Source organism: Zootoca vivipara, chromosome 11, assembly GCF_963506605.1.
Source record: "Zootoca vivipara chromosome 11, rZooViv1.1, whole genome shotgun sequence".
NCBI lineage: Eukaryota > Metazoa > Chordata > Lepidosauria > Squamata > Lacertidae > Zootoca > Zootoca vivipara.
The window spans coordinates 34,396,542-34,408,825 of NC_083286.1; the positions used below are offsets into that span (position 1 = coordinate 34,396,542).

General features: G+C 40.9%; 1 protein-coding gene across 4 annotated transcripts in view; it reads left to right on the top strand.

Moving 5' to 3' along the window:
• ARHGEF28 (Rho guanine nucleotide exchange factor 28) overlaps positions 1-12,284 on the top strand; it is a 143,415-nt gene that overhangs the window by 80,671 nt on the left and 50,460 nt on the right. For 2 of the 4 annotated variants that reach the window (XM_035099489.2, XM_035099495.2), the window contains 8 exons: positions 5,071-5,201; positions 6,083-6,318; positions 6,987-7,191; positions 7,605-7,716; positions 8,603-8,645; positions 8,972-9,095; positions 10,231-10,363; positions 11,841-11,896. In XM_035099489.2, the coding sequence (XP_034955380.2) occupies positions 5,071-5,201; positions 6,083-6,318; positions 6,987-7,191; positions 7,605-7,716; positions 8,603-8,645; positions 8,972-9,095; positions 10,231-10,363; positions 11,841-11,896 (1,040 nt within the window). The remainder of the gene's footprint in view (positions 1-5,070; positions 5,202-6,082; positions 6,319-6,986; positions 7,192-7,604; positions 7,717-8,602; positions 8,646-8,971; positions 9,096-10,230; positions 10,364-11,840; positions 11,897-12,284) is intronic. The other 2 variants (XM_060280226.1, XM_060280227.1) reach the window with 1 other exon arrangement.

Sequence of the window (12,284 nt, forward strand, 5' to 3'; positions counted from 1 at the left end):
TCTACTGGAACTGTCAGTGGTTTTAGCTTTGAAGAGATACCAACAAAAAGCATAGGTTTCTTATGATGCTCCAACTGTATTCAGTTACAGTGAATTACTGTTTTATTAAAAGATGCTTGCAACTTGATTCTCAGAAAGCTCTGCTGGCCCTTGCATTTCAAGGATGTTTATGATGATCCAGGTCATGGTGAGCCAAAGCAAGTTCAACTAAAAACTGGAAAGTGGGGGTGAAAGGGCCCTCTGAAAGTAGGGGTGAGAGGGGAGATATCAGGAGCTGCAAAATTTACTGAAAATTTAAGGGGGGGAAGCAGGTTTTTTATGGCTTTTATAATGCCATTGTTGTAGGGAGTAGCAGATCTTCTATAATCTGTCATCTCCTTAGTACTGCCATTCCCCTAAATGCCCTGGAATTGATACTAAAGGTAAAGGGTAAAGGGACCTCTGACCATTAGGTCCAGTCGCAGACGACTCTGGGGTTGGGGCACTCATCTCGCTTTACTGGCCAAGGGAGCCGGCATTTGTCCGCAGACAGCTTCCGGGTCATGTGGCCAGCATGACTATGCCGCTTTCTGGCGAACCAGAGCAGCTCACGGAAACGCCGTTTACCTTCCTGCCAGAGCGGTACCTATTTATCTACTTGCACTTTGACGTGCTTTCGAACTGCTAGGTTGGCAGGAGCTGGGACCGAGCATCGGGAGCTCACCCCGTCACGGGGATTCAAACCGCCAACCTTCTGAACGGCAGGCCCTAGGCTCTGTGGTTTAACCCACAGCGCCACCTGCGTCCCTTTGACACTACATCACTACATACTTTGACAAAAATATCATGTCCCTTTGACACTACATCATGACAAAAAGTAAAAACAACTACCATATTTTTTTTTAAAAAACCCAAAACCTAAAAATGCCATTACAAAATAGTATGCTCCCATGAAACTTTCAGCAGCTTTTGCCCCCCTGCCCCTAAATTACTGAATCCCCCCCCCCAAAAAATCACTGTCTGGGAATAAGGAAGGATTATTTTTGTGTATCTGAAGATTAATGCGCTCTAGGTTATGGGATTCCCAGTCAATCATTGGCTTTCAAGTGCACTTAACATTTAGATGGCTCTTCCTGTTTGAGTTCTACTAAATAAAATTGTTCCTTCTTCACTTAATATTTTTCTTGTGCATGAAAACTTGATAAATAAATCACTTATAGCTGTTTAGCATCAGCCACCAGTAAGGAGCATGCAATAGTTAAACGAATAAGCAATTTTAGAAGCCAACCCTTCTTGTAAAGCCTTCCGAAAGACAGTTGAAGTTGCATCAAGGACTCTGGGGACAGCGAAGCATCATGGTGGCTGTGCCTTTGAAAATACAGTGGTACCTCGGTTTTTGATCGTCTTGGAAGCCAAACATTTCAGAACCGGAACGCCAAAAACCCGGAAGTAATTGCTTCCATTTCCCCCCCTTTTTTCTCCATTGACTTTGCCAACCACCCTTTGCGCCTTGGTTGTCGAATGTTTCGGAAGTCGAACAGTCTTCTGGAATGGATTACGTTCAACAACCAAGGTACCACCGTCTAAAAACCAGCAGTTTAAGTTGAATACATTGGCTCATCGCAAGACTAAGAGCCAGAAGTAAAGGAAAAGTCATGTTAACAAAGCTGTAGATTAATGATCGGTGATGCCCTAAATAATGAGTCAATACAAGCAGAATTGAGTTTTACTGCCTAGCTGCTGTTGGGCATAAACCCACATCTTTATGTTGTTTAATATCGTGTTCCTCCTGATCTAGGCTCCGTCTACATGATGGCTAAATTTGATATTCTCCAAAATACACACATATAGCAAGCGGCTATTGGAAAATTAATAGTAGGGTAGTAACCTGGTGAAACCTGACCTCTTTTTCAATAACCTATGAAATGTATCCTAATGATAATATTTTCCATATGCCATCTTAAGACAGGCCGACTTTCCATCCTGCTTAGCCCACTTTTCTTTCTTTCTGCTGAATATCCAACACGAGGGAGACTTATTTGGAACTCAAAAACCTGTTCACTTTGTGACCTCTTAGTCTCAATCTCCCATTATCCCTGATGATTAGCCATGCTGGCTGGTACCGATGGGAGCTGGGAGTACAGTAATACCTGGACGGCCACAGGTTCCCCACACCTGCTTTAGCTGGTTCTAAAAAAGGCATCGCCTACCATTACTCTTTATATCTATGCTGTCTCCAGACTTCTTTGCCTTTGGGACTAGCCCTGTAGGTTAACAGGCTGTCCAACCATTTGTACTTAACCAATAGTAGTCCCCAAATCTAATGGGTCAGAAGCAGAGTGGGAAACAGACAACCATTAAAAACCAACTGATAATTTCCTGTGGTGAGCACCCAAACAGGTAGAAAGACAGGGGTCTATATAATTCACTCACAGGGTGGATATAAATTTTACTACTCAGCAGTATCTGACCAGAAGTCCAGAGGAGTGGTGGAAATTTTATCAAGTGGGCAGGCAGCACAGACTTGCAACAGGGAAGAGCACTTGCAATGTCTCACATTTGAGGTTGTAACATGGTGTTTGCAATTACTTCATTAATAACGTAGTGTTTAGTTTTGCTTATGATGTCATTTTGTGGGATGAGGCATCGCAAATGCCATTTAAAGCTGACTGTGCTTTTCGTATTCCTAGACGACTCAAATGTGTACAAGTCTGTAGCATGTTGGGTGATACAAGCTAGAGGAAGGGAGGCCTGTGGCTTTGGCATTTTAATAGCTTTTTAAAAAATTAATAATTACACTTGAAGTCATTTCAGGAAGGAGAACTATGCACAACCTTCACTCCCAGCATTTCACAGTTAGCTCAGATCTTAATTTATTGGAATACGTAGTACATGATCACTTATTAACTCTATTATGTGGGTACTCTCAGGGAAAGGTTGATGTTCTCTCTATATCTGGTTAGTTTCATGCAGGTTTTATCCAGATTTGCTTATGTCAACAAGATAAAGACTTGTGTTTGCTGCTATTACATTATTTGATAGTGTTAATGTATCGGTTTGTATTTTTGTTTGTTTACCATTTTAGGCTTCTAGATTGGCCACATAAAAATTCTACAAATAAAGAAATCATATACTGTATCAAAATGGAGTTTGACAGAATGTTTCTTTTTGTAGTTTGAAATAGGCTATCATTGTGAAAGCTTTTATAGGAAAATGGGGCAATTGGGGCTCATATGTGCAGGATGGGCTCCTCTTCAAAATGTTCTAAATGCAGACCAGATATTGTTGAAGTAAGTTCCATGGGTTGCATTTAGAGCATTTCATGAGCTGGCACCAGAGAAAACCACAAGTTGTCTCCACCCAGTTTGGGGGAATCCCCCTCAGCCCCCTGAACCACAGCATTCAGGAGGTCCTCCTGATCCTCAGAGGAGCTGAAGGGAAGGGGGCAGGGAAGCAAATTCCTGCTCCAAAGAAAGATGTGCTTTTGTTACAGAACCTAATTAAGATGGAGGCTTGCTGTTTATTTGTGTTGATCGCATCCTGAATGAACAGTGAAAGAAAATGTGTTTGGTAGGGGAGGAGGAATTGAGGTTATCGGGAGCTGCTGCTACATATTTTACCTCCTTTTCTCTGTGAATTTTTTAAAAACCACGTTCACTTTCCATCTCCTCTCTAAAATACTCACAGAGAGAAAAAAAGCAGGTGAGACAATGGTGGTATTTTTGTATCCTTTTATCACACCATGACATAGTCAGGAAGGTTTTGTGTGTGATGCAAAGAGCTGGAACAGCCAAGATCAAGGAGGCACAAAAGCTTGGCTAGATTACAAAGCAGGATCCTGGAAGCATTCTTCCTTCCAACAAAGTGTTTTCTTTTGCACATGCAAGGGGAAGCAGGAGGTCAGGATCTATAGTTCTTTTGGAAGATGCCTAGTGGGGAGGAAACTGGCAGGCTGTTGTTCAGATTCCTTGGTCTTACTCCATTCATTTAGCTGGCAAATTGTCACATGAACAAAAAAGAAAAACCTGGTAAACCCAAACACACTCTGCTTGGCACTCCTACCATTTGAAGGACACATACTGAGTTTGTGTGTGCAGAGCCAGTGTGGTGTAATGATTAGGGTGTTGGACTAGGACCTGGGAGACGACACATTCTCCATGTGTGCCCTAGTTACTTCCAAGCTAGGTTGCTGGAATGTTGTCTATATTGGGGCTGCATTGACGGACAGGCTGGACACTCTAGTTAGTCCAAAATGCAGCCACCAGATCTGGGACCTGGACACCAACTCACAACAACCCGAATTTACAGGATCATCATTGATTGGCTATTCCAGGGGTAGTCAACCTTTCTATACCTACCGCCCACTAATGCATCTTTCTTGATGGTAAAATTTCCTTACCTCTCACCAGTGCTCGATGGAAGGACTATTCAGCTTGTGTCATAGAACCCCCTACTGCCCACCTAGAATCCTGAAACGCCCACTAGTGGGCGGTAGGGACCAGGTTGACAACCCCTGGGCTATTCATTTCTGGGCTCAATGGAAAGTGCTAGTTTTAACCATTAAGGCTCAGATAGCTTTGGACCTGCTGCGATATGAGCTGCCCCTCAGTTAAGTTCACCACCATTGACTCTGTTTCCTAAAGTGAAATTAGACAGGTGGATTCAAATTCACAATTATGGATTACCCTCCCACTAGAAATCTATCAGGCACATTTTCACTTAGCTGCTGAAGGTCATTTAATTTCATCATGCTTTTAGCAATTATGAATATTTTGTTTTGTGTATCTTGATTCATTGAATATATTTGTGTAACTCTTGCAAGCTGTGCTGTGTACTTCTTAATAATAAAACAAGGTTGTGTTATTTATTGCTGGCTGCCCTGTAGTCCCACTGGGAGGAGGTATGTGATATAACTATATGGAAATAAAATACTAAGTAAATAATCAGACAGAAGTGATATTATTGTGAAAAGGCTTTATGTTTTCTTTAATTCTCATAATGAAACCAGCACCACTGTACTCTGAATGACTATGCAGGAAATAAATTGTTTGTATTTATGATTCTATGAGTTTATTATATGGTTTATTCCAGTTCAACAACATTCCCCATTTGAGGCTTATCGGAAAACCTCAAATCCCTCTACCTTCTTTGCTGCAGCCAGACTTTCTGCTATGCTGAATGGAAGTGAAGAAGTCTATGCAAACCGCATGGTAGTGGATCAGGTAAGTCTGACAGACATGGGCTCTGTTGACGTCTTGCAAAAGTGCACAATAACATCCAGACAGGGGTTGGAGGAACTCTGCAATTGCCTTTACTATTTCCTTCCTTCCTTCCTTCCTTCCTTCCTTCCTTCCTTCCTTCCTTCCTTCCTTCCATCCATCCTTATTGCATTTCAGTTTTCTAGGGGTGTGTGAAATTAACAGTCTGATCTTAGTTGTGGTTCTAAAAAACCTCAATGGTAACGATGAAGATGATTATTAGCAAAACTTTTGTTTTCCTTTTCTCTGCATTACTGGGGTTTATATTCCATTTCTTTCTGCTTCTGTTGGTTACAGATGATATTTAATAGCATCTTAATGTCTGATCATCCGAATACTGTATTTTTGGGGAAATGAATAGGTTTTTCTCATGGTTATTAAGCATAAGTATAACAAAATAAGAAACCTACAGGGAGATTATTCTTCAAGTGGCCTCTGTTTGGGTTGCTTCCAGTCTATCACTATTTTTGGATAGGATTCAGTCACATACTGGCAAATTAAGGATGCACAATTAAAGTTGATTTGGTGCTGTTGAGCAACAGACCTGCTCCCCCCACCCCAATATTGGACTTCTAGCAATAAGTAAAATGACAGGAAAATGCACTGCAAAGGGTGGAATAATGGTTGCTTGATACAAGGCCATGTAACAAATCAGGATAAATGTTCAATAAACAGGTAATCAGGAAGCAATCTTAGAACACATCCTAGGTTGTGTTCCTCTAGCCAGTTTTTGTATTTGGAATGTGAGGGCCTCATACTAGTCTTTACAGATTGGATTCAACTTCATTTCATTTCGTTTTGCATCTTTTGAATATCACCTAACTCGTTTGTATTTCTCGCTTTAGATGGAAGACATGGGCGTCAAGTACATGAAGGTAGGCCAGTCTGCTCCTGAAACGTACAGAGACCACGCAGACTCGAATGAAGATCCAGAAGCATCAGCAAATAATGGGGACAGCAAAAACTCCTCCCCCATCATTCAGTCTAACTTGGATGCAGCAGCTCCATACTTGTCGCTCCAGAAGACACATGCATTTGGCAATCTACGGAATCAACGCTATTCCATCATTAAAAAAAGGAGGTGTGGAATTAATTTTAGCAGTGTTGTTTCGAAAAGAACCCCCCATATAAACATGTCTTGCTCAAAAAACAGAGAGAGAAATGAATGCCAAAAAGTTGTCTCCTGAGGAAATAAAAAGATAGCCATAGGCTGCAATGCTAACTATGTTGACTCAGAAATAAATTCCACTGAATGCAAATGGGGTTATGATTCCAACCTAAGGCTATCTGCAAGCCCCCTATCCTATCCTATCCTATCCTATCCTATCCTATCCATAGTCTTCTCTTGGATTTGTGAAATGTCGCCCTTCATTCTTGTATTTTTCTGCACCTGGGTTTTCTGGATGGAAATCAGCTGATTGTCAGGACACAGTGCCACACATGGCTCTCTGCAATCATTGACTACCAGGTAAAAGGGTTTCCCCCTCATGGTTTGATTTCAAACCTTGTGAGATAAATTGGATCATCCGACAGATAGGTGCCCCCTGGGGAAATAAAAATCTGATCCACTTCAACTTCAGATCCAGATCCTGGCTTAGCACATGCCTCTAATTTCTTAGATATTTCAGCCATGCAGAAGCATTTGGAAGGTGACTGTGATACTGATCATAGACAGTGTCTGTAACACCCTGTGTTGAATAGCTGTCTTAAGTTGCATTTGTAATTTGCTCTCTCTCTCTCTCTGCTTAGCTCTAGTCTTGATGACTTGGATGTAGACAATGGAGATGAAAGAATTTCTAACCGATCCCATAACTGCTACCCTTCAATGTCCTTCAACTCTTCTACAGCCTTGGCCAATAGGGATGGGTTAGGTTCTTCAGAGACAACAACAGAACTGAATTTTAACATGAGCAGGGCTGAATCCCTTCCTTTGTCCAGCAATCTGCAGTCAAAGGTATTTGTTTGTTTCCCTACAAAGTTAGTAACTCATCTTTTCTATTTCCAGTTAGCCAAATCAATTAAATTTAGACGGGGTACCATTTTTCTTTAAACTCATTATTAAATATGGGGTTGGCTGCAGCCTTTAATTGATGTGAGATCACATTTCCCAATTTTGCCATGCCATCTTTTCAGCAATAGAAAAGAGTCTAGAGGAAAGGAATTGCACATAAGTACCTTTACTTACAGTGGCCATAAATGAAATAATTTGATTGTGCATTCATCTAGCTTAGCAAATGTTAATTTGAAAAACATCAACACCTACCTAGCAGTTAGAAAAAGGATGAGGAAATCGGGACTTATGTTGTTGTTGTTGTTGTTGTTGTTGTTGTTGAAGATCAGTTCTCTAAAACATTGGGTGTATTTTAGGAATCGTTACTGTCCGGAATTCGGTCTCGTTCATATTCCTATACGTCACCCAAAGTCTTATTAGGGAAATCACACTGTGCACGGGACTTCACAGTAAGCGATGCAAATGACGGTAAGCATTAGCCCTGTTTTCAGTTGTCATGTTCCCCCTTCCCTATTCCCTGCAGAAGGATGAAGTTGGTGTCCTTTATTCAGCCCACCCAAGTCTAAACCTCCTTTAGATATTTAGGAATGCAGGTTTAGATCCACTTGCTTAAAACTTGGGGTGATTAGAAAAATCTTGCTGCTTAATACAGCCAGGGAGAAAGGCTCCTTCTGAGTGACCCTTCAGCCCTCTGTATCTAGACCCTGAGTCTCTCCCCAGGCTCCAGCCCCTCCCCTCCCCCTAAGCCCACGCCTGTCACTGAGCCTCCTTTGCACCCTCTGTGAGTGTTCTTGCTTGGCTAGAAAGTAGCCTTGAACTCTGCTTCTTGCTTGCCTGTGTGGAGGAGACAGAGGGATGTGCGAGTGTGTGTTGAAGCAAGTCTATTTGCTGAACGCACTGAGCAGCGAATATGGCCCTGCCCAAAGATTGGCATGTGTTCCCCCCCCCCACCCCGAAGGTTGCCTACAAGCAATGTGAAAAAACCTTGAATCTGCAATAGCTGAGGTAAAATAGATGCAGGTGGACCTTGTCCCCCATCCCCATCCTTTGCTGGTTTTACTTTCTCCTCCTTTAGGAACATGCCTTCAAGCAAATTCTGTCAGCCAAAATAAGTCACATTTATTTATTTCACAAAGTTTATATACCGAATGAGTGCATAAATTACTGTTGATATTGACTTCCAGAGAGAGAGAGAAAGAGAATGAATATTTGATAGATCTCTCCCCCCCTTTGCTTTTAAATATTCAGGCATGTTAGCATGTGGTAATTGAAAAAGAATAATTGGAAGTTTTGGCCCGAGGAACATGAGTGAATATTGTGATATAACTGCTTTAAACTTATTATTGTTTTGTAGAACAACATGCATTCAGCTTGCCTGAACAGTCAAGAGAGAAAAGGTATGGACTTTTAAAGGGCACGTTTAAGAATAAATAGTTATCTGGTTATTAGCAATAGCCATTAACCAACTGCAGCTGTTTTACTTTACAACTAGATTTATTACATCATAAAACCACCCCAGTGCCAACCTGATCAGTATTTGTTGGTGATACCTATATAAAGTACCACACCCCATTTATGTAAAATTATGGTTCTGTATTCAGATTTAGGAAATATATTTATTATCTTCTTGTCTCCAATAGCACAGTCACAGTGTATTAATTAGACACCTGATTTCAAGAAAATCATGCATAGCATAATGAAAGATTTCCTGGTGTATTTTTAGGATTCCGGAAGAAGAGTGGGAAAAGTATATAATACCTACAAGATCAGAATCTGAAAAATATAAAGTCAGCCGTACTTTTAGCTTTCTGATGAATAGAATGGCCAGTACACGAAATAAAGCCAAGGTAATTCAATATGATGTGTGCTAGAGGACAGTTGTTTTTTTTAATATAAAAAAATCTTATGAATGCTGAATAAATTTTGAAATGAGAACAGCTTCTAAATGTTTGCAGATGTAACCCTGTAAACACGTATTTTCCCTGGGAAATGAGACATTTCTGCATTTGATGCAGAGGGTTGCCTTGCGTGGGTTTTTATTATTAAACATAGTGTTTAATAATTAAACATTAAACATAATGTTCCCCACCTGCAATCTGAAGCCACACAATCTTCTTCACTAACTCAAGACTCTACTCTCTTATTCTGCTACATGTCTCAATTCCTGCCTCAAGTGAAGATAAATAAAGAAAAGGACAGGGTTTGATACAAGCAGCAACAGTAATAGAACTATTTGTACAGCTGCACCAAACATCCCTTTCCCCTTTTTTTGCATGAAAGTAGCACTTTTGGGAAAAGTATTTTCTGCCATCTCCCAATGATGAAAATTGCCCCTCCCCCAAGCCTGTCCATTGCCCACTTAAACTGCTTTGGTCCCATTGTTCTTAAAATTATTGTGTTTTCTCTGAATCTTCCTATTTCTGGGGATAATCCCATGGGGGACCCTAGTCATTCAGGTATTACATAGTAAATAGGATGACATCACAGTTCTACACAGGGAAATTTGTCTAATGAGTTGCCATTTCTGGAAGTAAATGAAGCAGCCTTCAGCAAGCATCATTGTAGGCTATAATGGGTGTTCAGTCAAGGTTTAGGAGGAGTGGGATCTGAAAAGTTCCCATAAACCAGGAGGGGTGCAAGGAATGTCTGTTAAATGGACGCATGTATTTGGAAGGTTGTATTCGGAATGTACGGTAATCCCTTTATGCACATCGTCCGACTGATCGATGACAAGAGATCTGCATTTGTTGAATTGTTGTTATTGTTGATGCTTTCTTGTGCAAAATTAACAAAATGAATGTACTGTATATAAAAGATAGAAGAGTGGGGAGATTTAGATGCAGTTAATTTCCCCACTTCTTAAGAACAAGGCAGTAAGTGACTAGCGAAGGATAAAACTGCTGCTGGGTTTAATAATACTGGAACATTTCAAAAGCTAATGAACTTCTTTTAATTCTTTTGTTTTTCATTCGGCTTATCAAGGCCAAAAATAAAGATGCCAAAGAGAAGGAGAAGCTTAACAGGCACCAATTTGTTTCTGCGACTTTTGGCGGGGTGATGCCATGCTTCTCATGTGAGAAAGCACTTTTGGGGAAAGAGGCATTGCAGTGTTTATGTAAGTACCTACGTTTTATGCTGAAGACATTTGACACCCACAGATTCCCCCATGTTCTATAACTCTGATTGAAAATAGCCTTAATCATATCATAGGGTTCTTAGACCTCACAATAGCACTTGTATAGATTGCATCAACATTCCTAGAATCATAGGGTTGTACCAAATCGTGTTGCTAGGCTGATGGTAAGGCTTCCATCTACAGAAGGAGAAGGGAAACAATTTTTGGAGATTCTCCCTTTGCAGCCTTCCCAATCTGTTCCAGAGGTTTAGCCCCTGCTGCAAAATACAATTGAGGTGTTTTAGGGTGGTTGCAGGGGAGGAGGAATTGCTGAAGAATGCTTCCTCCCCGTTCCATGGATGGATGCCTTGTTGCCAGCTGAGCAACACCATCAGACACAACCACACCTAATCATACAATAGGGAGGGACCTCAAAAGTTATCTAGCCCAAATGTATTCATGAGAGGTGCCACCCAGCCTCTGTTTAAAAATCTCTAACAAATGATAGCCCACCACCTTGCAAGGGAGCTTGGAATGTTCTCCCTAGCAGGGGCTGCCTGGTGGCGGCGTTAATATCCTTTTGGTTCCATTGCAGCAGCCTTTGCCATAAGCAATAAACTTGACTGACTCCTTTTGGTTGAGACCTACCTCTTCTGCCAGCATTTGATGGAACTTGATAGAATATGGGTGTGCTGGATAGCCAGGTCCATATACTGGTGACGCTTTACTGCTGTTATTAATGTATTTTTTGATATTATTGTTTCTTGTTAATTTACTGATGACTGTTATTGTTTTTTTTAATCTTTTGTACATTTTATATTAGTTTGTGAGTCATCTAGAGAGGTGACTGGTAGGTCAAGTTAATAATAAGGCTCCCATGGTGTGCTCAGAAATGGACCACTGTTTCCATATGTGATCGGTACAGACATGAATTTAAAGAGAAGGTCTGCTGCCATCCCATCAAGTTGGGACCCACGGGATAAAACGCGCATGATGGCCTGAAGATCAAGAAACACATTTTTTCAAGTGATGGGGTTCTCTCCTCCTCATGTCTCCTGGGTAACATTTAGTTAAAGAAAACGAGGGATGTGACATCTACATACTCGGTGCTTCCTCACTTCTGTTCCACTTCATTGGCTAATGTTTGCAGGAGGCAGGGAGGCACTGTGTGTGGTGACATTCCAACATGTAACTGCTTAAACTAAGTGTTACTGGGGAGCACCCGCTTATTCTACGCAATGGGTGCTGCTTTGGCCTTGTCTGCAAAATGCTATTTCAGTATAAGACGGAATATGTGTTGCACCTTTTGCTCAAGCAGCTGACTTTTTGCTGGCCCCTTTTGAAGAAAGCTACTAATCACCACAGCAGGGGAACAGATTGTGTCCTGGATTAGATTATCTAGAAATAAACCTTTTAATGTTGGGATGATAAGTCATAAACATTACATTTTGAGAGATTTTTTCTTTCTTTCTTGTAGACTGCAATGCACTTGTGCATAAAAATTGTAGAGAAAGTGCTCCTGGGTGTCCAAAAGTAAGTTTTGAAAGGGTTTGGAGATATCACTGCTTGTTGTTTGATTGCTTTATTTAAATTCCCTCCTTACTGTGTTTTTCTGCATGCTTGTGTCATTTTGCTTCATGTAATCCATAGGGTGACGAAGCTTAGAGAGTTGTGTCTCAAAATGACGTTTCATATGTTACTTCATAATAGATAAATAACTAACGAAGGAATAATTTATTTGAATGTGCCATATTCACCAGTAGAAAAAACAAGGCATTCTTGGGGTAATAGAAAATGTCTTAAAATAGTGGGACAACTTAAATTTAGCATTTTCCTATAGCCTCTTGTTTCTACTTATTTGGCAGAAACTTGTTGAGCTTGTTTAGGCACTGAAGGCTGTGTAATTTCATTAGGTCTGTTT